The following is a 27,634-nucleotide window of genomic DNA, read 5'->3' as shown; positions in this document are numbered from 1 at the left end:
GTTGACTAGAGATTCTATTTAAAACAAGTAATAGCAATTTCAAATTATAGATTTTATTCTTAATTAGCAGGAAAGAAACTGTGTATTGTTACCTTAAAGAGCTCTGAAATACAGAAAATGTATACGTGAGACAGTTTCAGTTTCCAAGTTACATATCTGAACAGGAATGTGCTCTTTTGTTCTATATCTTTTCCCCTCATTTAATCATAATGAAGTCACTTGTGACATTACAGCAGTTTCCAGAGCAACAGTCAGATGCGATGAGCAGAAGATAAGAGTATGTGCAGAAGAGCTCTATCACCTACCAGTGATCACAGAATTACAGAATGGTTGAGGTTGGAAGGGACCTCTGGAGATCATCTAGTCCAATCCCCCTGCTCAAGCAGGGTCGCCTAGAGCACGTTGCACAGGATCGCATCCAGAGACGTTTTGAATATCTCCAGAGAAGGAGACTCCACAATCTCCCTGGGCAACCTGTTCCAGTGGTCTGTCACTCTCACAGTGAAGAAATTCCTCCTCATATTCAGGTGGAACACTGAAGTGCGTGCCTGTTGCTTCTTGTCCTGTCACACGGCACCACTGAAGAGTCTGGCCCCATTTCCTTAACACCCTCCCTTAAGGTATTTGTAGACATTGGTAAGATCCCCCATCAGTCTTCTCTTCTCCAAGCTAAACAGGTCCAGCTCTTGCAGCCGTTCCTCACAGGGCAGATGCATGCTCCAGTCCTCCGATCATCTTCGCAGCCCTGGAACCAACTAGATCTATCTTCTTCCATAAGAGACGATAAAGGGTTTCATATAATGGGGCCAGATTTTAAAGTAACATTAAAAAAAAATACAAGGCAAGAAATTTCTATTTTTTCCAAATACCTGAAAAGGATTTACGGATCACCCAGTCTATTCTGTAATACTAGGTATAAAAAAGCAGGAAAAGCTACAGTAGCACAACACTTACAGTCACAGTAACATGAATGTTAATCCAATGAATAGCTAGATTCAACATCCTTCATATTTTATTATCAGATTTCAAAAGAACTTAAAGAACTAATGCATTTATGAATCCAGAGCAGAAAGGATAAGGCCATGTGATAAGCCCAGAGGAAGTAAGGTGTGTATACAAACAAGGGACTGTCTGGAAATATGAGAGAAACAAAGGACTGTACATTGAAAGGTAGGCACTTGAGCATGAGAAACAGTCATAACTCATCCAGACTTATACTTAGCCCCATATCATTAGACAAAGCACCTTAAGGGGGTTTCACAAAGCGTCTGCAATTTTTCAAAACAGAATTTGAAATGTCACAGTTTAACCAGCTCATGTGTCCGTGTTCTAGGGCATATCAAGTATATACACTACACATTAATGATTAACCCATAGAGTGCAAAACACAGACTGCACAGTCAGCTTGGCTTAAATACGTGAGGCACAGGAAAAGAACCTTAAAGAAAGCTTTTCTCTTTCTTAAACTGCAGTAATACCTCATGTGTAATTAAAACGTTTCCAGAAGATTTTCCTCGGAAAACAGTGATAGAAAAATGATGCAATGATTTCCAGCAAAGCACACTCCCAACTCCTAAAGGAATGGTCCCAACAAGCATTTGAAAGAACCGTTATCAGCAAAAGCAGTTGTTTCCTTATTGGTATCATCTAACTATTGGCATGAAAGCTAACGAGGAATCCTGCTTCAAAAAGCAAATCCGTCCTTGAACAACGTTCCAGATCTTCTTGTTAAAGCTTCATACTTCAAGTCAAATATAACGTTGAATTACAGTAACGAGGAAGCTTTGTGGAGATGGACGCTCCATTCATTTCACTATTTAAAACATAGAGGAATGAATAATGGATAACTGGGGGAAAAGTTCTGAACAATCCAATGAGCATGGACATACTGCATTATTTCTGCTTCTAACGGCATTTCTACCCTATTTCTACCCTGATTTTATCGCCAGGGGAGGCTTCCAGTACAGACCAGACATTTCTCTACAAAGTCATAGGTTTGAAGAAAGGGACAAACTTTCATGTGTCATGACAGGTCCCAACCTAGAATAAAAATTAAAGTCTCATTTATAATACTCACACCAAAACATGAAATCAGGTAACTACAACAGACAACTGACAGTATCCTTGATAAACTTGGCATATCAGTTACTAGTGTCCTAAGAAGGAATAAAAATCCATTCAATGCTAGTCCTAGAGAGTATTTTAAAGTAAACCTATTGTTACTGAAATACAAATCGCTATCAGCTTTCAGAGACTGCACGTAAGCAAGTGACAAAGGGAATTTGGGAAATGTACATGTTTTAGTTTGGGAAGGGGGTGAGAACGAGGGAAGAATATAGGAAGATCAACATGAAATAGTCATTTCCTATCAACTGGACAGATTAAAAGTGGACTTTACAAAACTAAAATTACTGTAAGCCTGCTTTCCAAAAAATTAATTACACAGCAAATTTTAAAGAGCTGTCCTGAGACAGTGTTTCTTAAAAGTTCTCTTCATCCTCTAACAGCAGCAGTCTTCCAGAAACATTTCACACATCAACAGAAAGAAGAAGGGGAAAAAAAACACCAAGATAAAAAGAAATATTTACTCTATATTCTGACTGTGCTTTAGCAATTCACCAGTCCCAATTGTACTGCCATGGTCAGATGCAAATTGTTCCCCAGGAAACCACAGGGAAATATATATAGGCCTTCCCTGAATAAAAGATTACTTTTCTCACATAGCTTGCCTTGGTATCATGACCCGGCACAACCTAGAACATAAAATCAAAGTCAGAATTTAATCCCTCCATACTAAGCTCATCCAGAAGGGAAGGACAACACAGCAGCGTCAGATAGAGCCTTAGGGCTCTCTGTCACTGATGAGCTTTACCACCTTTGTCCCAATAACAGCAGGCACACCTGTACCCAGCCTACTGTAACACTTCTTTCACTGCTAGCAGTAGTATTAGATTAAGAGTGGGAGAATTGCTAACAATTCTCGAACACCTCAGAATTATAAATATTCTTCCAAGATGTCATCTGAACAATTAACACCTGATGGAAACAACCATAATTCATAATCAACCAAAACCCATTGTCTCTCTCTATTTTACCTATAGGGCTGCGTGAGGTGCTAGAGCTGCTGAATGCAGAGAACGATTCGCTGCGCACAGTAAAGAAATGCTTTGCGATTCTTTCATTGAGAGCAATGAAAGAATACATCTTGGCTCTGGAAGTCTTGCTTAATTGTTTCCCTCGCCCACATCCTGCAAAGAGCTCAACAGTCTCATGCAGTTACTTAATGTTTCTTCATCCGTGCAGTAATTTTGGAAAATATCATCTGTTTTTTAATGAGTTACTACTGTTTCCATGCTAGCTACTTTTGTATATCTTTATCATTACCCTCTGTTATTTTTGAAATATGACTAATAAAGAGAAAGCAATCTTTTCTATACAACTGTTTCATCACCAAGTATGGAAAGGTATTTGAACTCACGGTAGTAAAACAATGCTGAAGAACAACAACATATGAAGGTGACAAACAGGAAAAAGATACAAGATGTAGAATACAAAGGAACCAGTATTTAGTAAGAACACAGAAAACGTAACTGTAAAAAGACTCACTTTCTCAGGTCTAAGGGGAAAAAGCAAAAGCAATAGAATAAACTAAAAAAAGGCTAAAAAAACCCCACACAAGCAGATGCATTTCTTCAGAGAACACATTTCAATTGTTCAGCCATTCAAGGAAAGGCTTGCCAGACAAGTTATTTTCATGAAGATTTTTTGCACAGCAGCTCTTTAAGAGCTTTCAAAAGCTGTCCATTCTTCATTACTCTGAATTGCTTCCATAATCGTACTAAATTGTAATTAGAGATTTACAGCAAACTTCCCCTTTCTAACAGAGACCAATGCTTTCTGACCCAATTCCCACTAAATCATCTCATCTAAGATTCAGTTTGGATTTTTTTCTCCCTCTTCCAATGCTAAATATTGACCACTCCATTTGTAACCTCCTACAGCCTCTATTTGAACCACTTCCTCTGTTCTCTACCTCCATCACTAGTTGTCTGAGGAAAAACATTTCCCAACGTTAGTCCCAACTTCATTCCTCTGAGATACAAGTGATTCTTGTATACTCTTGATGTAATAATATACAGGCACTAATTTGCTCCATTGCCTCTCTTCCCTTTACAAAACACTTCCATGTCTTCTGAAAGTAAGATTACTTATATATAATAAAGCTGCTTTACTTGATATTAAGGTTGTTCATAATAATGAAATTCTGAAGCTAGCAATGTTAAGCTTCTGTGAACTTGGTCTTACAGATACTCAAACACATTCTTAATTAGATGTAGCAAAACTGCTACTCAGTATTTCTATCTAACTCTTCTTGTCATATTTACAATAGAACAGCCATCTATCTTTACACAGTGATGGAAACTATTACCGACATCTGTGCTGACTCTAGCTGGTATAAGACTAACATAAGATTCCTTCAGCTGCTTTTAGCTGCCTATTCAGCTGATAATAAGCAAAGCCAAACTCATAAACAGCAGCATTGCACAGCAAAATCTGCTTATCTCAAAAGCAAGTGCCTAAGTATCTCTGAGACACTTTTTACCAGTTAAAAATAAAATTGTTTTCTTGCTACCTGCTTTTAATAACAGACTTCTCAGAAAGCATTACAATTGCTTTATCTTAAAAGATGTTTAACAACAAGGTTAAAATTATTTTTTTAAAATGAAAACCTGCTACATGAAATGCATTTATATAAAAATACATTTATATGCAACATGTCGTTTCCTATATATAAAACAAATTAAATTTCTAAGGTCGGAGACACTCTAATACTTCAAGAGTGAATCAGATAATGAGCACCTCTGAGGCAAGCATTCAGGAAAGAGTATTTGTACATACGAAACTATTTAATTCAATATTGATAATTTTTACACAAGTTTAACAGATATGAAACACACTTTAATTATCTATGCTTTTTAAATAATGCAAATTTTTTTTTTTTTTTTTTTTTTTTTTTTTACATTTCTAAAGATTAACAGTAGCATTATTATATGCTACAAAGCTTGATTTAAATCTCTTCAACATTTAGGCATACAAAGAAACCAGAGAGATTAACTACACCAGCCTGCACGATGTTAAGTAATACAGTGATGTTCGGGGAAAAAAAGACTAGACTACCATAAGAGACCTCCAGCAAAAAAGGCAGGTTCCTTACTAGCATCTAAAAACTGAATCAGCTTTCCATAAATCTTCATGCCATGTGTCAGCATGTAATCTGCTATTACCACAAAAAGAAAAGAAAACAAAACAAAACAAAACAAAAACAAACACACTTTTCATAGATTCACAGACGAGGAGCATCAAGTGAGAAGAAAGGCATTCCAAAGGGAATAATGCAAACACAGCTAGTGTACCTCCTGCATGCTTCCAGAGTCAGAAATCCATACATTAAAAATGAGATACCTCAGTGAGAATTCTGACCTTTGTAAAATTTCTTGAAGTGTTTCTCTCATGCCTTTTTTTTTTTTTTTTTTTGGGGGGGGGAGGGGAAGGAGGAGAAATATTGCAGAAAACCAAGTAGCTCATAAGATAAATGTAAAAAGACGATCTTAACACCAATGAGTGATGGTGGAGGTTGTTTTTGAGTTGTATACAGTTAATTCATAACAACATAAATGATTTCCATCTTGATTTACATATATTATGCAGTATATCTAAAAGATTTGTGTGGGGAGGGTGTTTGGTTTTAAATAAACTACTCTTTCAAAATGAGTTTAACATACAAAATTTTATGAGAGCACATTAGGTTTTCTGCTCATGCGTCTCTTCCCTCCATTTTATTTTTTTTAATATATGTAGTTACTGATGGAAATTGCTCTGAAATTACAACAGCAGTTATTAGAAACTCTTCTGCTCTCATTCCCATTAAGTTCTCTACGGCTTTTTTTTCTGCCTTCACAAACTGCCATAAACTCTGATTCTATTATTCTCCCTCAGAAGAGCAAATAACTCTCTCACCTGCCCCCTTTCTAACAAATCCTCTTGAGATAGCTCATAACACTCTATCTGCCATCTTTCTATAGCTACCATCCAATGGAGCACTTCTGAGTGGTCAAAACTCTTCCATCTGTAAAATGCTCCAATTTTCTGTATTTCCAAGTCATTTCTGATTCTTATCTTTCAATAAACTGCTGAGCTCAAATACAAAGGGCAGACATACAACAGAAAAAGCTAGTATTACAATTGGTGGTCCCTAGCTGATAGACATGCACAACAGAAAAAGGAAAGGTTAATAAACTATCTTACACTTTACAAGGGCAACTCAGAACATTGTTTTGTATATATTTGAATCACCACTTCAACTCAGCAAATTAGTCATCTTCGTGCAATGAAATTCCACCTACTGCCATATTTAAAACATTTATCAAAATTTCACCATGTGATTGAAATTCACTAATATTCTGAGTAAGGAAGCAGTGACCTAAGAATATGAAAAGCAAAATTTTTTGTTGAAAAAAATCTGCTTATTTCAAGCAAATTCATTATTTAAGCATATCTATCAGCTATCTTCGTTATTTCATTTATAAAACTGTGTATTTGTGACTCCAAGTGGATTTTGCATTTGCTTCCATTCACATTCCATTATATTACTCATCGTTTTCTGCCTTTTGTTAAGTAGGCACCTCTGTTGAAGATGACTATTTCCAATAACATGTGTTATCATTTCAGAGAAACCCACAAAAATATCTTATTTTACTTATAGATCCAAGTTCCTGTTGAGGATTAAATGGTTTAAGGATATGAAGTGCTGTGCCATTTGTGGAAAAGAATCAAAATTCATCTCTGACTTACAAGTAGTCATACCCTACCATACAAATACACTCAATTATTGAATGTTTTTAAAATTATGAGTTCCTTCTGTGAGAACATATAGTCATTCATGACTCCTATTTTTTATTTCCTCAGAATAATCTTGATAAAACAAGCTTAAAGTCTAATGTGGCTTACTATGCTACTTGTCTAATACAGGCAATGAATTTTATATTTCCTTTAAAATCTACTGAGGAAGGCTCTTTCACATTCATATTAGACACTTGAAAGCAGACTTTTTAAAATTTAATTTAAATCTGCTAACCAATCTGGGAATATATCCCAAATAGTTTGCAAGGAAAAAGAAAAAAAGAAAAAGAAAAAGAAAAAAAAAAAAAAGAAAATACCAGTATCAACATTTTCCTTCTAGTTGTTCTGGCATACAGTCAAGTATTTAAAGAAATTCATTCCCTGACCTTTAAGATCCAGGAACCATATGGTAAACTACTCCAAAGCTCCAGGAACTTTGACCTTGGAAGGAAGGGAAACAAAGCAATGAAAGTGATAACATCCCTTTTGGAGATGTGACTGACTAGTTTTTAATCATTCACTTAAGAGGCACTACCAAAGTACCTGAGATTAGAGCAGCTTCTTGAAAAAACACAGGTAAAGCCTAAGAGCACAGATAAAAATAGAAGTCAAAAAGGTGAAGATCACCATTAAATAAAATATTACTTTGCCCTGGGGGGGACTTGCCAATTGCAGCCTACCTACTCTGGAAAATAAACCAACTAACTTGTTGCCTGAACAGAGAGGAGCACGTTAAGGAAACTGATTAGAGAGCTTCTCCAAAGAACAATACAAATTACTGTAGAAAACAAATTCTGAACAAAATAGGAGAGAGAACCTCAAAAGTTACCAGAAGAAGAGAACGCCGAAAGCATGTTCACTATTTTATAAATGGTTACTAAAATGAATTATCACATACTTCTCAAACCTATGAAATTCCATATTGTAACTCAGATGAAACAATTTAAGTGTTCATACTACACTCTACCTGACTTGCTAATATCTGCCCCACTAGCACCCCAAGGCAAAGCCTCGGGGAAAGAAAAGGCAATAGATGTAGTTCTTAATGTAGGCCTTGAAAACAAAAGACATTTTCCACTTGGCACAACTCCCCACACCAAAGGCCCAGTGGAGAGAAGCCACTGGCTCAGTTTTGTCCAAGGCCACTGATCTTGGACTCTGCAGAAGGCAAAAGCCATCTGCATTGCAGAAAGGAGGCTGAGTTATCTCATCAGACAATCCAGTAAGAGGAGAAGCATGAGATAGTCAAAGGCGAAAGGAAAGGCCTATCTTGTTTCCTCAAGCTTGCAAGGCTGTTTTACTTAACATTGAAATTCACTATTAGGACACAGTAATAAACAGCTGAAAGGTAGTAGCTTCTGAAGTTGTTTCCGGTGATGTGCAAAGTAATATCTGATCACACTTTTGAGTTCAAAGTCATCCAGTCTAATCCCTAATTTTGTTGTCTACAACTCAGTTCAACTTACTGTAAATAAAAGCCTGCAACCTCTGTTCCTTAGTAAGATGTGCTGTAGGAGAGAAAGAATGGCAGAAGTGACTACCAGTTTATGCAAAATAAAAAGGAACACAACTAGTTCAGACTTTTTCTGCCTGCAAGTCCCACCTACTGCAACAAAAAAATATACTGAGACTAGGAAAACAAATTTCTATGTTGTGTACCTCATATCTAGAATACTACCACAATTCGACTTTTTTTTCCCATACCTAGTAGACCCCAGTCCAACAGATGAACAATGATAGTATAAGAACAGTACAGTTTCTTTTACAAAAATGGATTCTTGGTAATTTTTCCATTTCTGGAGAGCAGAAGTAAGATTGGCCAGCTGGGCAGGAAGACTTCCACTCACGTGACAGGATACTCAGAAAAAGGCAACAAGGAGCATGTAAATGGAACTATTCATCCAGCCATTCTTTGTCTGCACCTGCAGACATTCAGGGAACAGCCTGCAGAAGAACAGACTGTCCTGGCGAGCCAATTCTTGCCCTTTTATGTAGCACAAAAGGGCAGGCACAAGGCTTATAGGACTGTCTGAAAAGCATTTAATGAGTTGAAAAATATACTCCAGATCAATCTGATCTCACTTTTCTAACTTCAATCATCTCAAAAAATATTCAGTTTTAAACTATTTTATGGAATTGTCTGGCAAATCTGCACTGAGACCAAGAAATTATTGGCCTCTTACACAGGGTTCCCTTGCATCATTCATCTTTTTCTATTAAAAATGCTACCAACACTAGAAATAAATGTTAAAACTCGTTGTGATAGATGATTCTTTCTATATGCCTTAGAAACACAGGTACAGTGCAATCTAAAAAACAAGTGTGTCTATTTTGTAGGTATGGAAACAGAAGGACCAATCAAGTTTGTCAGCTTTCATTCATATACTTCTCAACTCCATCTTAATAAACATACCCCCCTCCAAAAAAAAAAAAAAGTACTCAATTACCTAAGCAACCCCAAAAAAGAAGGAGAAGCTTTAATCTAACATCAGCATGACAGCTACAACACATTTTAATGCAGTATCAAAATACAAGATGCAATCGGTCAATAAAAGATCAATGCTGGGATTTTAGCAATGAAGAACTCTAATACAGTAAAAATGTGCATTAATTCCCTGCATTGTGATTCGGGGAGCTATGATGATCATCATGTTAAAATACGATGTTACAGTAACTACAGGCATCCAAAACCAGACAATAATGTGGGGGGGGGGAGGAAGATTAGAGGTTCTACAAGTGAAGAGATTTAACACTATGTGAAACTTAGTGTTCACTGCATAAAGTGCCTTCAAAGAATATTTCCTTTGCAGATATTATCTCTGCATAATTTATCATATGTTGTATAGTAATGATTGTAAACAACCATTAATTTTCTGTATCTCAGCATTTTTAATAAGCTTAGACCCATAATCAAGTTAGCAAGTATCAGTTGAGCCACAGTAGCTGTCTGTACACAGCAGCTGCAAGGTAGTTAACTTTGCCTGGACTGCAGAGTTTTAAGATAACTTGCATTACTTGTACAGCAGTAAAAGAAATACCATCTTAAAGAAGCAATTTCATTTAATTTGTACATTGCTACTTGCTCCTTTTTGCAGCTCTAGACTTTAAATTAACATTGATACGCAGAAGTGCTTGGAGGCCCAGGGTTCCTTCTAGTAATAGTAAATTAAAAATCTAGACTCAAATAATTAAAATTAGCTGTTCTTAAAAAAAGTATTAGTGTCATTTTATACTGATGACTATTAGCATGTTGCAATGAAAAGGACGTCAGGAAAAAAAAAAAAAAAAAAAACTTATTTGATACCACGCGTGCCTACGAGGCAAGTCTCCTGAAGCAGTTTGTGAACTGCATTTATACTTGAGAGAATATAGTATTTTACCTCTACAGGCATTTGAAAAAGAATTAAATAGATGCCATATGTTCTCTGGTATACTCTTTCTATGCACTCAGAGAAGCTGCATGATGAAAGGATTGCAATTTCTTTGCTCCTTTGACCAATTATTTTAAGCCCTTTGCAATGCCCCATTTCATTTTCAAGGTTATGTTAAAGATATTCCAATATGTAAGCTATAAATGATTAAGACAATTTTGCACATGTTTCTCATTGAATTCCAGCATTCTTTCATACCTTGATCTTCTGAACTCTAATGCTCAACATGAAAAAAGATGCAGAATACACTTCCTTTCCTCAGAAGCAGAACTTCAAGTTAGGTCTGCTGGATACAGAATTATTAGATTACAATAGACACGATAAATTTAACTTTCAAAAATGAAACCTAGCCAAATACTGATTTGGCACAATAATTGCTTGTAATTGATGGCATATAGAAAACTGGAACACTTTGTTCGAGGAAATTGGGAATATAATGAGAAGTGTCCTACTGATAGCAAGAACATTCTCAGAATTGACCATTTTCGTCTTCCTTTGAGTTGATGAATACTGAGTGCTCAGAAACTCTGAAAAGGCAAGTCTGGAACAGGAGCAGAAAACACGAGCTATTTGGTGCCTCCACTTCAAAAACATTATGTCAAACATTAAAAAAAAGATACAGAAAAGAATGCCCCACTGTTACAATCTCTGAAAGGAACACTTGTATACAATTGTGGCACAACCTACAGAGACCTCTAACTTACAGCATTTACTTACTAAAATCTCTGGATTCTTTTTTCTGCCTGTAAACTTAACAACTCTGAAAAGAGGGATGTAATTTTTGATGCCTTTGATATCAAAAACCAATTTAAAATGTAATTGTAAAAGTATTAAAAATTTATTTTAATCTTCACCTGAGGCCATTTCCTAGAAGACCAGCATTTCACATCAGCATGTCCAGTCCAACTACTTCCAGAACTTCTTTCTTGCTTCACCTGCCATACCAAACTCATCAATTTATTCCACACACTGCTCTCCATAAAAACACAGTAATCTACTTGAAATAGTCATCTATCAGATTAACTGCTTTGAAAACTGACCAGCTGAGATTAACTGTCTTCTCACTACACAGAACTTGCCCTACAAATTTGCACTGACATTCTGACTTTGGTAGCAAAATTAGAATTCTATTCTTAGACCCAAAGCCACTAAGGAAAGGTTGACAGATCTGCTCTTTTCCAACTCATCAGCAAGGGTTAAGCTCCACAGGACACAGTGACTGACAACATAAACACAATTAAGGATGACATTCAGACAATAGAATTAAGGAGATTTAGAATCCAGCTTCTAAATTCCAGATGACTATTATTAACAAAAATCTGTTTTTGCTTCTCTTTGGATCTTACAATAGTTTACAGACAAAAGAAAAAAATATATATTTATACAGATGAGCCAAGTAATCTTGAAACCAAATTCTTGAGACAGCATGGTGAAAATTAATCAGTGATCATAATCACCTTTCCAAATAAATTTCCTAGATTATGCAACTCTGTTTCTTGACGGCAGATAACATCACACACAAACTTGTACACAATACATGAGCAGAGCTATCCTAAACTCTGACTAGCGGCCTTACAGCTGTCAGTAAATAGTTGTTCACTTAAAAACTGTTTTTCTCCAAATGCATTTTTACATTTAAACATAACATACCCAATCAACATGCAATATTCTCAATGGAATCTTACTAGAATACCTCAAAGTTTACTTATTTTTAAAAATATTTGAACAGTAGGTATATTAATCATTCTTTATTTCAAATTGTTCATTCTTATTCAAATCTTCCTTGATTCTTTCTTTCTCCTTCTTGGCTTGCAGCAATTGCCATTATCCCCTCAAACTGTTTTTTGAGCAGTGGTCTCAGACTGTACAGCCAATTTTATATCCACAACTCATTTCAGGAACATTTGTTTACAGAGCGTGGAACACTACAATATTATTACACTGAAAGGTATAAATTGTTTGAAGTATGCTCCCACTATCACTGCGTGGGAGAATTTTATCCACGCTGCAGTGTTATTGTGTAACAGACAAAAGCAGACATTGAGTCCTGCCAGGTTTATTAGCTCAGGTGCAAAACAAAGCCAAAAACTGGAGATAAGACCAGCTCATATCTAGAAACAGAGTGTGCTCACTTTGAAATTGTTGAGAGCACTTGCTCAGGTACTAATAAGACACAGCCACAGCCTGGATATAGTGTTGCAGGATACCCTAAGCAAAGGGGCGCTCCAAGTTAAGGGAGGGAGATTTTGAGAAGGTGGGAGCCTGCGTCACTGGGTAGAAATTCACTGGGTTTTACAACAGCGAGCTGGGCTTTCTAGCCCAATTCAGCAGCAGCATACTGAATGCAGTTGGGTTTGGAAAACAGAAAAATTACTCTCTTATTACATTTGCCTCGATGCAGCCAAAAAAGAAATCAAGAAATTAATTTAGAAAGCATGGTCATCCTACAACAAAATCAAGATGTCAAGCCCTGACAAGTTTTGGAACAGCAGAGATTTTTGGCATTTAGCACACAGAAAATAAAGAAGTTGATGAAAGCAGCACTGTCAGTGAATACTATGGGGTAAGTTACTAGTAGAACAGCAGCAAGGCACAGAAAAACAAAGAAGCTGAGACAAGCAACATGCACATGTTACAGTACTACTGCAAAAGAGATTACATTTAAACAAAGCTTTCAATTTAGAGTAAGCAGCAGAGCACTGCTGGGAGTTGCCAATAGCACTCAATCTCTTGACTCTAATATGCTGTCATTTCTAGCTACTACGTTTCTAGATACTGTATTTTAAATATCTCACAAAGCATGGGAGAACACAGCAGAAGGTCAAAAGGAAGAAAGGCAGAGGAAGAAAGGATGAAATCAAATAAAAACAGGGAAGGACATAAGCTTCTATCTGCAGATAGGCTTTCACAGAAACCATGAGGTTTAGTATAAAGATGAATTGTGTATGTTTAAATAGCCCAAAAGCTGGTAAAATTAAGCTTGGCTAGTGGGCCATGCCATCTGCATGCTAACCTAGAGACTGAAGTGCATTTGGTGGCCCATGCTGGCATCTGCTCAGAGCTGGTTAAAGAACTGAGGTCTAGGTTTCCGTAATGGGATATGAAGTGGCTGCAAATGATCCCATATTCCAGAAATGGGGATTCTCTCTCATAGATTGGAGTCAACAGGGAAAATGTATTCTGTTCTACTGAACACTTTTCGTGGTATGGCAAATACCCAAGCTTTAAATTCACCATTCAACTCAATCAGTAAGGTTGATAAGCCTAAGAAAAATGGGAATCTAACTCTGTTTTACAGTAAAGTATTTCAACTGCTTTGTTTCTAATAGTTAATGAAGGTGTTTAAATTCTACTTAAAGTGTTAACACACAGCTTTACAGTTGTATTTAGAACCATCTGTATTGTAGGTTACAGTCAACTCTATTACTCATAATGAGTGTAGGCTGAAACTCTTGATAATGGTAAAAAGTCTCAGATAACATGGTGCACACTAAGGAGCGTGTTGCAGACATACTCAGTCACAGAATCAACACTGTAGAATCAACTGAGTGTCTCTAGCCAGTGAACCCCTGCACTCTCAGTTTTAGGAGAACCTCATCAGCTTGGGCTCGTTACCTGAACGTGTGCTCATTCTGTACTGCACCTGAACTAGTGAAACAGCAGTGCAAGCCTACATCTATGTACCTTTTGCCCTTTCCCGTCCCTAGCACTGCTAGAGATCACCATCACTGCCAGCTCCTCCCATTTCCAAGTTCACATGGACAGTCACAAACACGAGGATTAGCACTGAGCACAAGCTAACAAAGTCTTGCTAGACACAAACTTGCCATCCATAGCTGTCCAGCACTTGCACTGTGCATCCCAGCTGCAAGTCCAGCATAGAGACTTCTGAACTGACCCTGCATGGGAGGCTGTGAGGTCTTGCCAAGCTTACCTGCTAAAGGTCCACATGACAAAGGCAATTACTTCTGCCATGAATAACCCATAGCCTGGACCACCTACCTAGACATTTGCCTGCACACTAAATAGTTAGGCAAATACAAGCAAGAAGAGATAAAGTAGTTACATGTAATCTCTCAAAATATTGACAAAGAATTATTACAAGAGCATGAGAAGTCATATGTTAAGGAAGGAGAAAGGCTCAGAATAAATAGGTCAACTGGCAGCACTGTGTTAAGTCATATGAAAGTTTCTGAACTCTAACAGGCATTATATTAATTAGTGATCTGAGAAGGCAAATAGTAGTACTGAGGTCAGCAAGGTTTTGTTAGAAAAGTTAAACTAAGAACATGAAGGAGCAAAATAGCAAACAAAATTCAGGTTTGGCAAATGCAGAACTAAATTCAAAACTCTTTTCAAATGAAGTTTATCACATGAGCTTTCCAGTATAGCTTTTCCTCTATAGACATGGCCACTAATAATTTTACTAAATGTCAGCACCAGCCATTCTCAGCAGCTTTCAGTACAATAAGGACTCAGCTGTCTCCTTTCTGCAGTTATATTAAAGAGCAGTTATATTAAAAAAAAAAAAAAAAAAAAAAAAAGCTAAGAGTTACATTTTCTAGTTAGTAACTCCAGATCAGTTCACAATTTATTTTTAACTACTACATCTGCAAACTCAGACCTGAAAGTAAAAAAGAATAGAAAGATAAAGGGGAAGCTGCAGCTAAGGTAAGCTGAAGCATTTGTGAAATGCTCTTAGACCAACAGTACCAAAGCAAAATAACTTGCTTCATATGGAAAAACAAAGTTAAAAAAAGTTGTAAAATGATTTTTGAAAAGAATCATGAATTGTCCAATATAGATTTTTAAGAGAAAAAACAAAAAAGCGCATTGCATTCTCTTCTCTTTCCATTTACAGCAAAAGTTCTTTATGGAATCCTATACTGACCTCGTATTTTCAATGCAAAATAGAAGGATAATTTTAACAGTATTTCAAATACACAGCTTTTCCACTGCTATTCAAAAAAAAAAAAAAAGTTTTGTAGTCTAAAAACACTCACTTTGAGCTTTACCAAATTCTGACATTGCTCATTATAGCTACTAGCCAACAGATTGTCGCTCTTAAGTTATCAAACTTAAACAAAAGCATGATTTTTTTCTTAAAAATAAAAACCCCCTCTAATTTAGTTTGATTTTTCTTTTCCCATATAACATAATTGCATATTAACATCAACATTTTTAGTATCTTTCATTTATATCACTGCTGATGAAGACAATCTTCCTTCAAAATCCAATTGTACAATATCTTTTAGGATAGCATTTCAAAGTATAAAGAGAAAGACTTTGCATTTATTTCCCTCTTTTTTAATCACAACAAAGTCAAATAGACAAGAGGTCACTTACATCATTGGCTTACTTGCCTCTATCTTCTCTAAACTATGATAAAGATGCAGAAAAATTGAGAAAAATGTAAGCATTCAAAATTCCACTTTTATAAGAACCTCCAGAAATCCTACACCCTTTTCGACAGAGAGTGAAAGATTAAGATGAACTAGTTTGGAGTGATTTTCATAAAAAACACTTATACTTTGGTCATACGAGTGCAAGAGTATTTTCAAAGTCTACTTGAGTCAGTCTTGCAGACAAGCCATGAATTCTTTCTTGCTCAGGTAACTTAAATTCTAAAATAGCTACTGAAACACAAGTAAAAACCACATAGTAAAAGAAAGATAGCTCAGAAAATACATTAGAATTGCAAAATACTGAGACCATTCAGTCACCTCAACATTGGGGAACTGCATTTTCGTGTTTAAACTAGCACAAAATTGCTAGATGTCATTCTGCAATGGGCAGTTGCTGCTGAAATTTCATAAGATAGACCACATTCCTTGAAACATATGTAAAGCTTCTATCAGTGAGTGTCTCAGGGACAGAACATCTGTTGCATTCATAAAAATGGTAAATAAAAACATCAAGATACTGTTTGGCAGAATAAAAACTTGAGAACACTCAAGTACTCTACCTTCCAAAGCCTTTTCATTGTCTTTTTGACCAACATACAAGTGTTTCTTTTGAGCGAATTATTTCACAGCCAGTTTACACAGACTTCCAATCATGACAGATGTTTAACACAATAAATGGGAAAAAACAACATTAGAAATATTATAATCGTGTAAACAAATTTAGTAACATAATATGCAAGTTTAACTGCAATGTTATAAGCACCTCAAACAACAAAAACACTGGGTATTTGGAAGTTCTTGACAAAGAAAGTACACAGAAAGCTGTCCGGTGTTCAAAGGTCTGTATATTTGAACTCATTTTCCTTTTTGTTTTCAACCTGAATCTTAACCAGGGCACACATGAAGAACGCAGTATTGCCTCAAAGACCGCCAGTTTCTCACACACACTTTCAACAAGATAGGAGAAAAGCTTACGGGATACCGATTTCTCCCCCCCCCCCCCCCCAGCATTTGCATTGTTTGAGAAGTTTCATCATACTGTTGAGCATCCATTTCTGTATCTCCCTTCTCCCTTTCCTTATCCTTTCATTCCAGTCCCTAAGTATCCTTTCCCTATGTTCTACCATGTCAGCAGCAAATCCATTAACGAACCATCTTCGTCATTTCCTTATGTGTCAGCTTCTCCATAGATGCTGAAGCAACATTTTGCAAGGACATTCCAATCAAAGATGCAGGCAGGACAGAGACAAGAAGAAAGAACTATCAAAATCTTTTCCCTTTTAAATGCAATGAGAACAATGGAAAATGCCAGATTGCTTTCTGTATAGTTTGTTCCAGAACAGCTTATCATCTATGGTCATGGTAAGAAACTTCAAAATGTCAAAACCAAGAGGGCCCCAGTTCTGTGATACTCTAACTACATCTTCAGAACTATCTTTTTTATCTCAATACAGCACAAGAACAATGCTGAAGATTGCAAGTCATTTCTGCTCTTACTCCATTACATAATCTTCAAGTTTTCTTCATAAAAGTTTTCAAATATAATTACTTGCTGAGCATGCAGAGGATACATAACCAATGCATTAACCTCTTCAGTTGTGTACACAATATACAAACATTTACTTTATTGTACCAAGTGGCTGATTTCTGTTTTATCTTGGTTTCATTATACAAAACCTTCTGAAAATGGATTTAAGTCTAAAGGAATGAGTGCAAAACAAAATAACAACATGGCATAACAAGAAGGAAAAATACCAAAAAGCTTGGGACTTGCATCATTCAGGGAGGTGGCACTACTCAGCCAACACAAAAATCTGGAGTGCTGCAAGCTTACATCACATTACATACATAAAAAAAAATGACATCAACACATGCTGACAAAGAGACTTTCCAAAGTAGATCAGAATGCTTCTCATTCAGGGAAGTAAAGCATCTTTGCCAGTAAAAAAAAGTTCTACCAGCATGGTCTGTACCTCCAATGGAACTGGAATGCTCTGTTGACTTATCTTTAGCTAAAGGTCATCTAGCATAAAACCAGTCTTAGCTTTTGGATCACAAAGTAAATTTGAATTTGAAGTACAATTCAACAAAATAAGAATTCAAATGTATTAAATCCCACATTATAACCACAACAAGTCACTTTACAAATCCATTAATTTTACAGATGAGTAACTTTGCCTTCCATCACACCTAAGCCATAAAGGACCTTCTCAGCAACACTGCACGTGATTTGATTTCAACCATGAAGACAGAAGAAAAGCAGAACCAGTGCAGGAAGAAGTGCCAGCTACTGTAGTTTCTTATTTAAGATCTGCTGTTCCTTGTCATCATATGACAAATATTAGGCAAAACAGACACCTCCACATACTTATACATAGCGTTCTGAAAATTGTTCTAGTAGCTCGGCAGATAGATTCAGAATTTTGATACCTTACAGTAGAAAAAGTTTAACCTCATCAGAGGCTTTTAAGCACTACTTATGTGGAATTTGTGTTCATGCATGAAAAGAGACAGAGGAACAATAGCTGGATGATGAATAAATGGGAAATCATGCATTTTCTTTCATATTACTTGCAAATCTAAAATATTCTCTAGTACAATACATTTTTAAGGAAATAAGCATTTAAGTGTTGGCATTTTCAGCAATGCTTTTTTTTTTTTTTAAAAAAAATCACATTATTTAGACAACATCGTATTTAGACTTTCTCTAAAGCCTACAATTAACAACATATCCTGGTAGCTTTTAACATATTAAACACTATCTTCATAAATACATGCACAGATAAGCCTGCCACCCCAGCCACAGCAGGTGACTTGACTCATGTTTATAAAATGCTTTAAAATTCTTGGGATATACACACACACTGCAAAAAGATGACATAATAATGTCATCTATCTCAAGTAAGCCAGTATCAGCATACTATCCATGTCGTCATCAAATGTGAAGCGGCAGCAGTATAGCACATGGTTATGAATTTCATTAGCTTAAAAAGTCTCACTTATAGAAACTTCAAATTTTAGATTAAAAGGCAACTATCAAAAATAAAGGCTAAATTCCCACTAATCAATTACTAATAACTACTAATAACTTTAATTATCACTAACCAAGCACAACAGCTTCAGAAAGCCACTCACTTCCCTCTACCCTCAAAAAAGAGAAAGGAAATAAAGGTACACTTTCCATAGTCCTAAAAACAGCTTACGTAACTCTTCACCAGCACAGATATCTTGAGCTTGTGCCATTGATTTTTTCACTCCTGTCAGCAATGCATTTTCCTGATCGACCCTCATCTACCAAACTTTCAATTTGCTTGATGTATCTTATGAAGCTCTTCCCTCAACTCCTATTCAATATCTGTCACAAACCACAGAAAAATCATACAGACAAGCTCCAGGAGCTCAAGTTTCAACAATCTTCAAGCTCTGATGACCAATTTCATATCACAGTCATATAGCAGCAACTAAACAAATTTAAATCCCTTCCACATCTCATAAGACGAGACAGCAGTATTACTTCCAGCCCAAAGCATAGCTGTTTTAGTTAACTTGGTGCTTCAGGTCTCAAGTTAACTTGATATTGAGTTTCTGTGGAGCAAATCATTGCACAGTAGGGGTCTTGTCTTTGTCTGTGCAATTACTGAACGTGTACAACGCTCCTCGTCTCCAGCAGACTCTTTCACACTTCCTTTAACAGCCTTCTAGACATTCTGCAGCTGGTAACAGACATCCTAACACAAAATACAAGCAACTGAGCAATCAGAGAAGTTATTCAGTTAAACAACAGAATCTGTTCAGCATTGCTGCAGCAGCTGGCATTTCAGTATAGTAGACTGTTTCCTTTAATAGATTCAAACCATGCCCAGTGTGGGCCAAACAAGCAGGGAACTATTTTCCCACCATTAAGGACAGTCTTTCCATGCAAGGCATACTATCAACACAGCCAACAAGGTGACTACCACCACTGGTACTCAATTTGCACCCAACTTTAGAAGAATAAAGGTAACATCTCATAAATATATGGCAACTAGTACATTTGTCAGTTTAAATATTTAGCTCTAATCTTATTACTAGAACTATCACCACAGTGATAATATATGAATAATATATGCTAACCTGTGAGTACTGCATTGCTGAACTGAGACTGTGAATTCACATTATCACCAAAAATATACACAAAGATTTGCATTTCAACTCTATGAAGTCTGTAGATCTCACAGAATAAAAGCTTGTGTGTACTACTTCTCTCTGAGCCAAAGTTTTGTGGAAGGGGGACTTTTTAGATACAGGCTGAAGAATTTTGAATCTAGACCACATCAGGGTCACTACAATACTTTATAAAAGTCATTTTGTAAATTGCTAACAGTAACTCTAATTAGAAGTCTGAAACCTTACCACATGCACATTCAATAGATCTGCTAGAGGCACAACAAGGCAAAGGCAATTTTTTTGCTTTTAAACAAGAAAACTGTCATTATTAATTAGATCAAATGGGCAATGGAGGCAAAAGATTAAAACTTTTCCTTCAGTCCTGATCTCCCCAAACAAAAGGACAAAAATAACTCCATTTTGAAAGAGCTGCACATTTCTTAAATTCATAATTCATGTCAGTAAACAACATATTCAAGGTGGATTAAGTAGTAATCCAGATCTCAAAAAAAAATGTGGTTTCAATAATAAGCAAATGCACGCATATATGCCCCTACTAAATACAGAAGAAAAGCATGTCTAATGGCCTGCTTATCTTTTAAAAAAAATCTTTTCAAGTTTCATTGTGTGAGCATTTCTAACATCATACAACAGAAAATTTGGACAGGTTCAAATCTGAAACTCTCGTTTCACTGTGTTCTACACAATAATATTTTAACATAACACTCAGTAATCCAAAAGTACAGAATGGCTACAAGGCAATGATCACCTAATTAACCAAGAATGGTTTTCCTTTTCTTCAAGTACTTGATCTATTTTTCCTCAGAAATACTGCCAGCTAAGTACTCCTAGCTTCTCATCCACAATCTCAACAGCCTCCAAAGATAGTTTCCTCTAGCAATGCCATTTAAAGACCAAAGCATAATGTCCTAACAGTTATCTGAGTTTTATAAACATGACAAAAGAATGGCTGTTCCTTTTAGTACACTTCAGGCCACCTTAGAACATGACACAAACCTATAATCCAAAATACTGCATGTTTCATTTTGTTTTAAATTATGTGGAATTTGAGAACAGCAATTTAATGAAACTGCATCTAGTGTCCTACTTGAGGCATGAATGAAAAAGCATTGTGGAAATAATTCTGAAATACCATCTCCAGCAACACATTTCATAATTCAGGCACACCTTTTCCATAAATATTCAAAGGTAACAGTTCACATCCGGATCATTGACACCTAACCGGAATACTAACAGAAGAGGTCAAAGTCAGATTGCTTTTACAATTTCCTATAGACAAAGGTAATGGTTGCTGCCTGCTGTTATTTTACCATCTATCTCAGACAAACGATAATTCGGAGTATACACAGAGACGTCATCTTCTTGAGCTCCTGCTCCTTCAGATATGGAAATAATTTGCAGCTGTCATCTTCTACAAGGTTCAGTTTAAAATAGGCACCATTGTCACAAAGGAACATACCTTCCATACAACAGCCTTCTCATTTCTGATGCTGTTCAAATTAATAAATCAAAAATAAACTGTATGAATGACTACCTACTAAAGACCATTCAAAATCATGCTTTCCCCAGAGGAAAACTAGGCAGGGGTGGTAAAACAGAGCCATTACCTAGAAACAAGACTTTAAGGAGAAGCTATCTAGCAATGATGAAATCTTCAGAAGTATCATGGCCTACAGAAACCAGATAAATGACTGGGAACAAGTTGTAAGGGGTCAATTTTATTAAAGAACTCAAAATATTCCAAAATCTTTAGCATTTTAGTGATATAAAAAAGTCCTCCCTAAGTAGCATTTGGCCTTTGCACTACTCATCTGTTACCTAAAAGATGAAGGAAAAAGACAGAGGAAACAAGTCTTAAAATATGTTTCTAGAAAAAACTAAGCCAGGTAAGAAAGATGCTTTCTGAGAAAAATGAAAATATCATATTCAGCTCCACACTCTGATGACTTCTTACTGATTTTTGACCCAAGATCTTTAACAATATCAGGTTTGTACATGACTACTATGCCTTAATGGAGTAAGTTGCCCAACAGATGATGATTTTTTTTTTTTTGTTTCAGTCAAACTACACAGTTGAAGCAGTATTTCAGTTTTGCTGTCTCCATAGTTCCTTGTTTATTTCAGTCAAGATAAATATTTTGTTTAATAAAGAAGGAAAGATCATGTCATGAAGAACTGTTGTCAGGGAACCAAAACAAAACTTTTCTTTTCAGATGATATGTTCTTAAAAAGTGAAGCTGAAAGGCAAGAACTGGGGAAAGTCTATCTTAAGAATCAAATGCAGAAGAAGCACCTGCTAAAAATCTTTCTTTTTTTTATACTAAAAAAAATCCAGCAGCTTTAATATGAAGTAGAATCTTTTACAGGCCCAGAGAGAAGTGTCAGAGTCCTATTAAAAAAAAATGCTTAGTAAGACTAACTCTAGGACTAAGAAGTCCTACAATCAACTTATAAAGTTTGCCAGTATCACAGTGATTATACCTGACACTAGCTAATGAAAGTTATTCCTTTCCGAACTCTGTCTAATATTACATCAATCAGTGAAGTTTTTCCTGTGCCTTTCAGACACTGATTGTTAGGTTTTTCTAGGTTCTCTTTCTTCCTGTTAGTTTAGAACCTGGAAAAAGGGCAGCCTATGGGAAATGACAGGTCTGCTGCTTACAAAAAGAAATGTAACAAATTGTATCAACAACCACTGTTTTGTAGCTTTCTTTGTTACGGTATGAGTGCAATGTGGTCTAGTGATCAGAACAGGGAGTTAGAAACCCTGCTCTAAATTAGAGTTGCAGCTTGCTGCTTTACCACCATTAGAGCAATGAATACTTAGACAAATGACAGTACTACCTGGATTTTAGGCTTCTTTCACCACTTGTCGAGGTAAATCATTCATAAATTTAATGTTAGAGCATGTACAATTAGAGATTGATCAACAACATGTATCTAAACTTAGGTTTAATTCAAAAACAAATTCATACTTGTAGAATAGACAAAGCTAGGAAAATTGATTTTCCTAACTCCTGGATGTTCTTCCAAAGCAAATCTTATAATGTTGTGATTACAAAAGCACTATCTAACTTCAGAAAATTCTGTTATTATATTTAAGATTATAACTGTGAGTACAAAGCAAACAGAGCATAGTCCTGAAATCTCCGTCATTCCTTCCTTCTCCCTAAACCATAGATTCTTGGCTTCAGCTCAATTAAGAAAGCAGTGTTGGAAACAAAACTGGCTTTAGAAAGCTACTTATTCTTATTCTGAAGTGTAGTACAAACTTTATTTTCATTCAGCTAAAAAAGGAAATTTCCATATAAAAAGGTAAGAGGTTAAAAAGGGAAAGGTAATTCTAAACAGAATATTGAAATAATGCAATATGGTAGCAAAAGACCAATTAATCACTTTAGCAAGTGAAATCATTTTTGTAATGACATGGCTGCTCTGAAAGAAAAACCAAGTTGAACTGCTGAGGCATTAATCTAAGTACATACAGCAACTACTCAGCAATCCAGAGTCCGTTTATACAGACATTTTATTTGGGTACACATAAAGGAACAGTAGAATACATCCTTCATCATGAGAAATTGAACTATTTATCTTTGGTAAAAACATAGAAATCAAGTGTTTAACATTAAATAAAAATTAAGAATCTTCACAAAGCACTAAAAAGTCCATGAAGCATCTCAGTAGATTGTACACGACAACCACATATGGAAAGCATCCAAATTGTATTTCTGCATCAGCAAGATTACTTCTGATCAGTATTTTTGATTATTTCCAATCAATTCATGTCAGACAGTTGTTTCCTTCAACATACAAGCTGAACATTTAACAGACTGCCAAATTCCAATCTCAGTGTGCTGCAAGCATGGCAGCTATCACCTGCCAACATAGCTATCATCTGCAGGGTTGCACACAAGTGTCCGAACTCACTTGTGAGACTCTTAGCACAGAACCAGAAGTTGATGCAAACTAAGTAAGAGAACGTATACATGTTATAGGTATTAAAGTCAGATAAGCACAAGCCACACAAGCTCTAACACGGCACAGAATCACCATACAGTCTCCCTAAATACCTGCAGACCAATTTGTACGACACGCAAAATTCACATATCACAGGCTCTTTATTAAAATAATCTCTCTCTTCGATACCAAAACAATGTTTAATCCTTGATTCTGTTATTGCTTTGTGAACTCTGAGTTTTATGTTCTACACCTGTCAAATCCACTCACTTTAAAGAAAGCCAATGTTATTCTTATTGCAGTAGTGTTACGATGGACACCATAAAAACAGAGGGGGGAACATTCTAAAACAGACATCTTAAAACCAACATTTCTATTATATAGATGGGATGCTCAGCCATAGAGGCAGTAAGGCTTGTAGAAGACCACACAAAGATCCATGGAAGAAGCAAGCACAAGTCTTTCAAGTCTCAGGCCAGCACATGAGCCACAGTAACAGTTCAGAAGACAAAGCAAGCTGGATTTAAGTTAAACTGATTTGATTACAGCTATGATCCAACATCTGGATTAACGTTAGAAGGTCTTCACATAAAGTCTTGGGCCTTTTTGTTGGAAAACAATGAAAACCTGGCAAATGGCCTTTGAAAAAACCCAAATTCTAATGTTACTGTTTCTTCATAACTCTTATCAATTCAATCAAAAATATCCTTAATGTAACTTAAACAGTAGGAACTCATTCATCTGAAAATGGCTATAACCATGAAAGCGGTTTCACTCTTGGTGGACTTAAATATTTTCAGCAGATTAAGTTGTATAGTCAACAGGTAACTGAAGAGATAAGAAAAGTTAAATTGTATTGTAACTTTTCCTCTCACACCTCCCTGTCTTTCCCCTCACTCCCTCAAAGGAAAGAAATCTTTTCCTGTTCTGATCTATTTTTACAGTCTAGTGCATTGGTATTTTGGAATATTTCCAATGGTATTCTTTACTGAAGCATCATAACTGAATGCCAGATTTCAAAATTATTTTAGCACATTCTCACAGGCTACTTCAGAGAATAACACTGAATTAACAAAGGATCTTGCAATTACAGAGGCAAATAGGTTAAAACTTAGTAAACAAGCTTTAAAAAAATACCACTGCTAGTAGAAAATCCAAATTCTGCTTTTTGTTTCCACAAATGAAAACCAAGTTCACATCAACGCATTAGCAGTCTGTACTTAACGGAAATTTCTGAAAACACCATGGACAGTCTCTGCAATTCCTAGTCCTATTGATTATGTAATCGATAGCTTATTTTTTGAGCAGTTAATCAAGAACCAGCTTTTAGACTTAAGAGGCCAATAGTGATCTTACGCCTCCACAGCTCCATTCGTTCACCTCCAGTTCCGCTCAGGAAGCAAAGAAAGGACGAAAGGCCTAATAATGCAAGTCTAATGAAGCAATTCCTGACTGACACTTTTGCCGGCCCTCGCAGCTCGAGGGGCCACGACATTCTTCCCTTAGCCCATTCCCCCTCCGCGTCCCCATCGCAGCCTTTGAAAGGCACCGGGCAAAAACTTTACAACACCGCCTGCTCGCTGCTCCTTTAACAAAACCACACGAACCATCTGCTGCCTAAATCCAAAGCTGGAGAGGGTGGGGCAGGAACTCGGGACAGGGTGTGTGTGTGCGCGCGTTTTTAATGAGCAGCACAATTAACTTTGATTTATGTTTTCTTTTACCTTTCTCCTTGCTTGGTGCTGGAAGGCGGCGGGTGCAGCACAGTCTGATTCCCTTCCATCTCCACGATGCACTTGGTATTCAGGTCCAGCTCTGCGAGGCAAGGCGACAGAAGGCTGCGGCCGCGCCGAGGGCACCGGCTCTCCGCGGCCGCCCTCCCCGCGGCTCCCGGCTGCGGAGGGCGACGCTCCGCCCGCCCCGGGCCCCCCAGCGCGCGCGGCGGCCGCGGGGCGGGGGGCGCCGGGGACAGCGCCGTTCGCAGGCTCGCTCCCGGCCGCCGCCGCCGCCGCCGCCGCCGCCTCCCCCCGCCGCCGCGCCGCGCCGGCGGGCCGCGCCCGCGCCGCTCACCTCTCCTGTTCATGGGCCGGACCCTGACGGCGACTTTCACCTTGGTGTCCGACATCTTCGCCCTGCCCCGGCAGCGGCGGGCGGCCCCGCTCAGCGGCAGCGGCGGCTCGCAGCCTCGCAGCGCCGCGCGCAGCGACACGGCGCAGCGCCAACGTCCATGCCGGGCCGGCGCGAGGGCGGGGGGGAAGCGGAGGGGCGGCGAGGGAGGCACGGAGGAGGGTCCGGCGCCGCGGAGGGCGGCGGCGCGCAGCCCCAGTCGCCTCCCTCCTCAGCCGCGGCCCGCGCCGCCTCTGGCGCTCGCTGCCCACAGCCTCGTTTGCGTAACCGCGCCCGCCGCCGCCGCCGCTGCCGCCGCGCCCGCCGCCGCCCCGCCAATCCCAGCCGCCATCTTCCGCCGTCTCCCGCCGCGCCGCTGAGACTGCGGCGCGCGGGCAGGGGGCGGGGAAAGGCCGCGCCGCGCCGCCGGGAAGAGACGGAAAAACCCGAGCGCCTTCGGCAAGGGGGGGCGGTGAGGGGTCGAGCCCCCGCCCCCTCCCCGGGAACGGCCGCTTGGCCCGAGTGAGCATGCGCGCGGAGACCCTCTGCTCGCAGTGGCGGAAAGGGGCCTCGAGGTGGCGCCGCTGCGCCGGGCCGCGCATGCGTAGAGAGGGTGGTGAAGCGCCGCGGTGCGCGTTGCCCTGACGTTGTCCCTCTCCCCGTCACGTGATGGCGGGGGAGTGAGCAGTGGGGGCGGCGGTGGGGCTGCGCGAAATGGGCGAGCAGCGCGGCCCCCTTAGGGGCTTGTGGGTTTAGGGGTGCTCTCTTCTTTCCTCTCCTCGCCGAGAGACGTTGTTAAGCAGTATGGGGTGGAAGGGTGGAGGACGGAGAAAGAAGGCATGTTGCCCAAAGAGACCGGTACAGGGGTAAAGGGATTGATAGCTCCTGATAAGTCGGGTATAAATTTATGTGATCCACACATCGATTTAAAGCGAACCAGCTACACACCAAGACCTTCTGGTTTGGTGTGTGGAAAGGCAGGGAGCTTGCTGCTACCAGCTCTTGACAAACAAGAGACCTCTGAGGACGCAGGAGATGGGGAGCAGACGCCTGCCCCAGCTGGGGTCAGGCAGTGAGCAGAAGACCGTGCACCCTGGCCTTCCCCCTTCCTCTCTGCCTGGATGTGTGCAAGCACCTGGCAGGCTCCAGAATCTCAAAGTAAAAATCACGGGAAATACGTGATTAGTAGTTTGTTTCTTTTTCTTTCTGAATGAGGTGACAGTGTTTATAAACCAGGAGAAGGATTCTTCACAGTTTTAGTTGGAATGAAAATGAACTCACTGAAGGTGTCAGCTGATAAACAGCAGATAAACACTCAATGGAGAGTCACTGCTATGATCCGTGAAGATTTATGTTACCACCACAAAGCTGCTGAATTATCCCAGTGGACAGCAGGTTATGTGGAACTTAAAAAAGCTCACAATGAAAAATCCACAAACTGCCCAGAAATAATTATTTTGGCATCTGCAGAATTTTTGCACAAAAGATACACAACAGTCAATTAGAAAATAGTTGTCTGGTATACTCCTGGTGCTAGCACTGATGACCTAGGTGAACTGTGTGTTTTGCACGTGCATGAAAAGCTTGGATTTGGAGGTTACAGTCAGATAAAAGGAGCCCATCCTTAGGCTGGAGTTTATGTGCTTAGAAAAGGGCTGTGTATGTAAA

General features: G+C 38.3%; 1 protein-coding gene across 4 annotated transcripts in view; it reads right to left on the bottom strand.

Moving 5' to 3' along the window:
• The window catches only part of KIF13A (kinesin family member 13A), a 116,426-nt gene extending 90,387 nt beyond the window's left edge, over window positions 1-26,039 (bottom strand). For all 4 annotated transcript variants that reach the window (XR_009957644.1, XM_062569920.1, XM_062569918.1 and 1 more), the window contains exons 1-2: window positions 25,931-26,039; window positions 25,585-25,675 (exon numbers count right to left, since the gene is read on the bottom strand). Coding sequence is in view for 3 of the 4 variants with exons in the window: in XM_062569920.1 (XP_062425904.1) it covers window positions 25,585-25,675; window positions 25,931-25,985 (146 nt within the window). In the remaining variant the exon portion in view is untranslated. The remainder of the gene's footprint in view (window positions 1-25,584; window positions 25,676-25,930) is intronic.
• Between the last annotated feature and the right edge of the window lie 1,595 nt (window positions 26,040-27,634).

This window comes from Rhea pennata, chromosome 2, assembly GCF_028389875.1.
Source record: "Rhea pennata isolate bPtePen1 chromosome 2, bPtePen1.pri, whole genome shotgun sequence".
Classification (NCBI taxonomy): domain Eukaryota; kingdom Metazoa; phylum Chordata; class Aves; order Rheiformes; family Rheidae; genus Rhea; species Rhea pennata.
The sequence above is the reverse complement of the archived record's forward strand: the minus strand, read 5'-3'. Positions and strand labels throughout refer to the sequence as shown.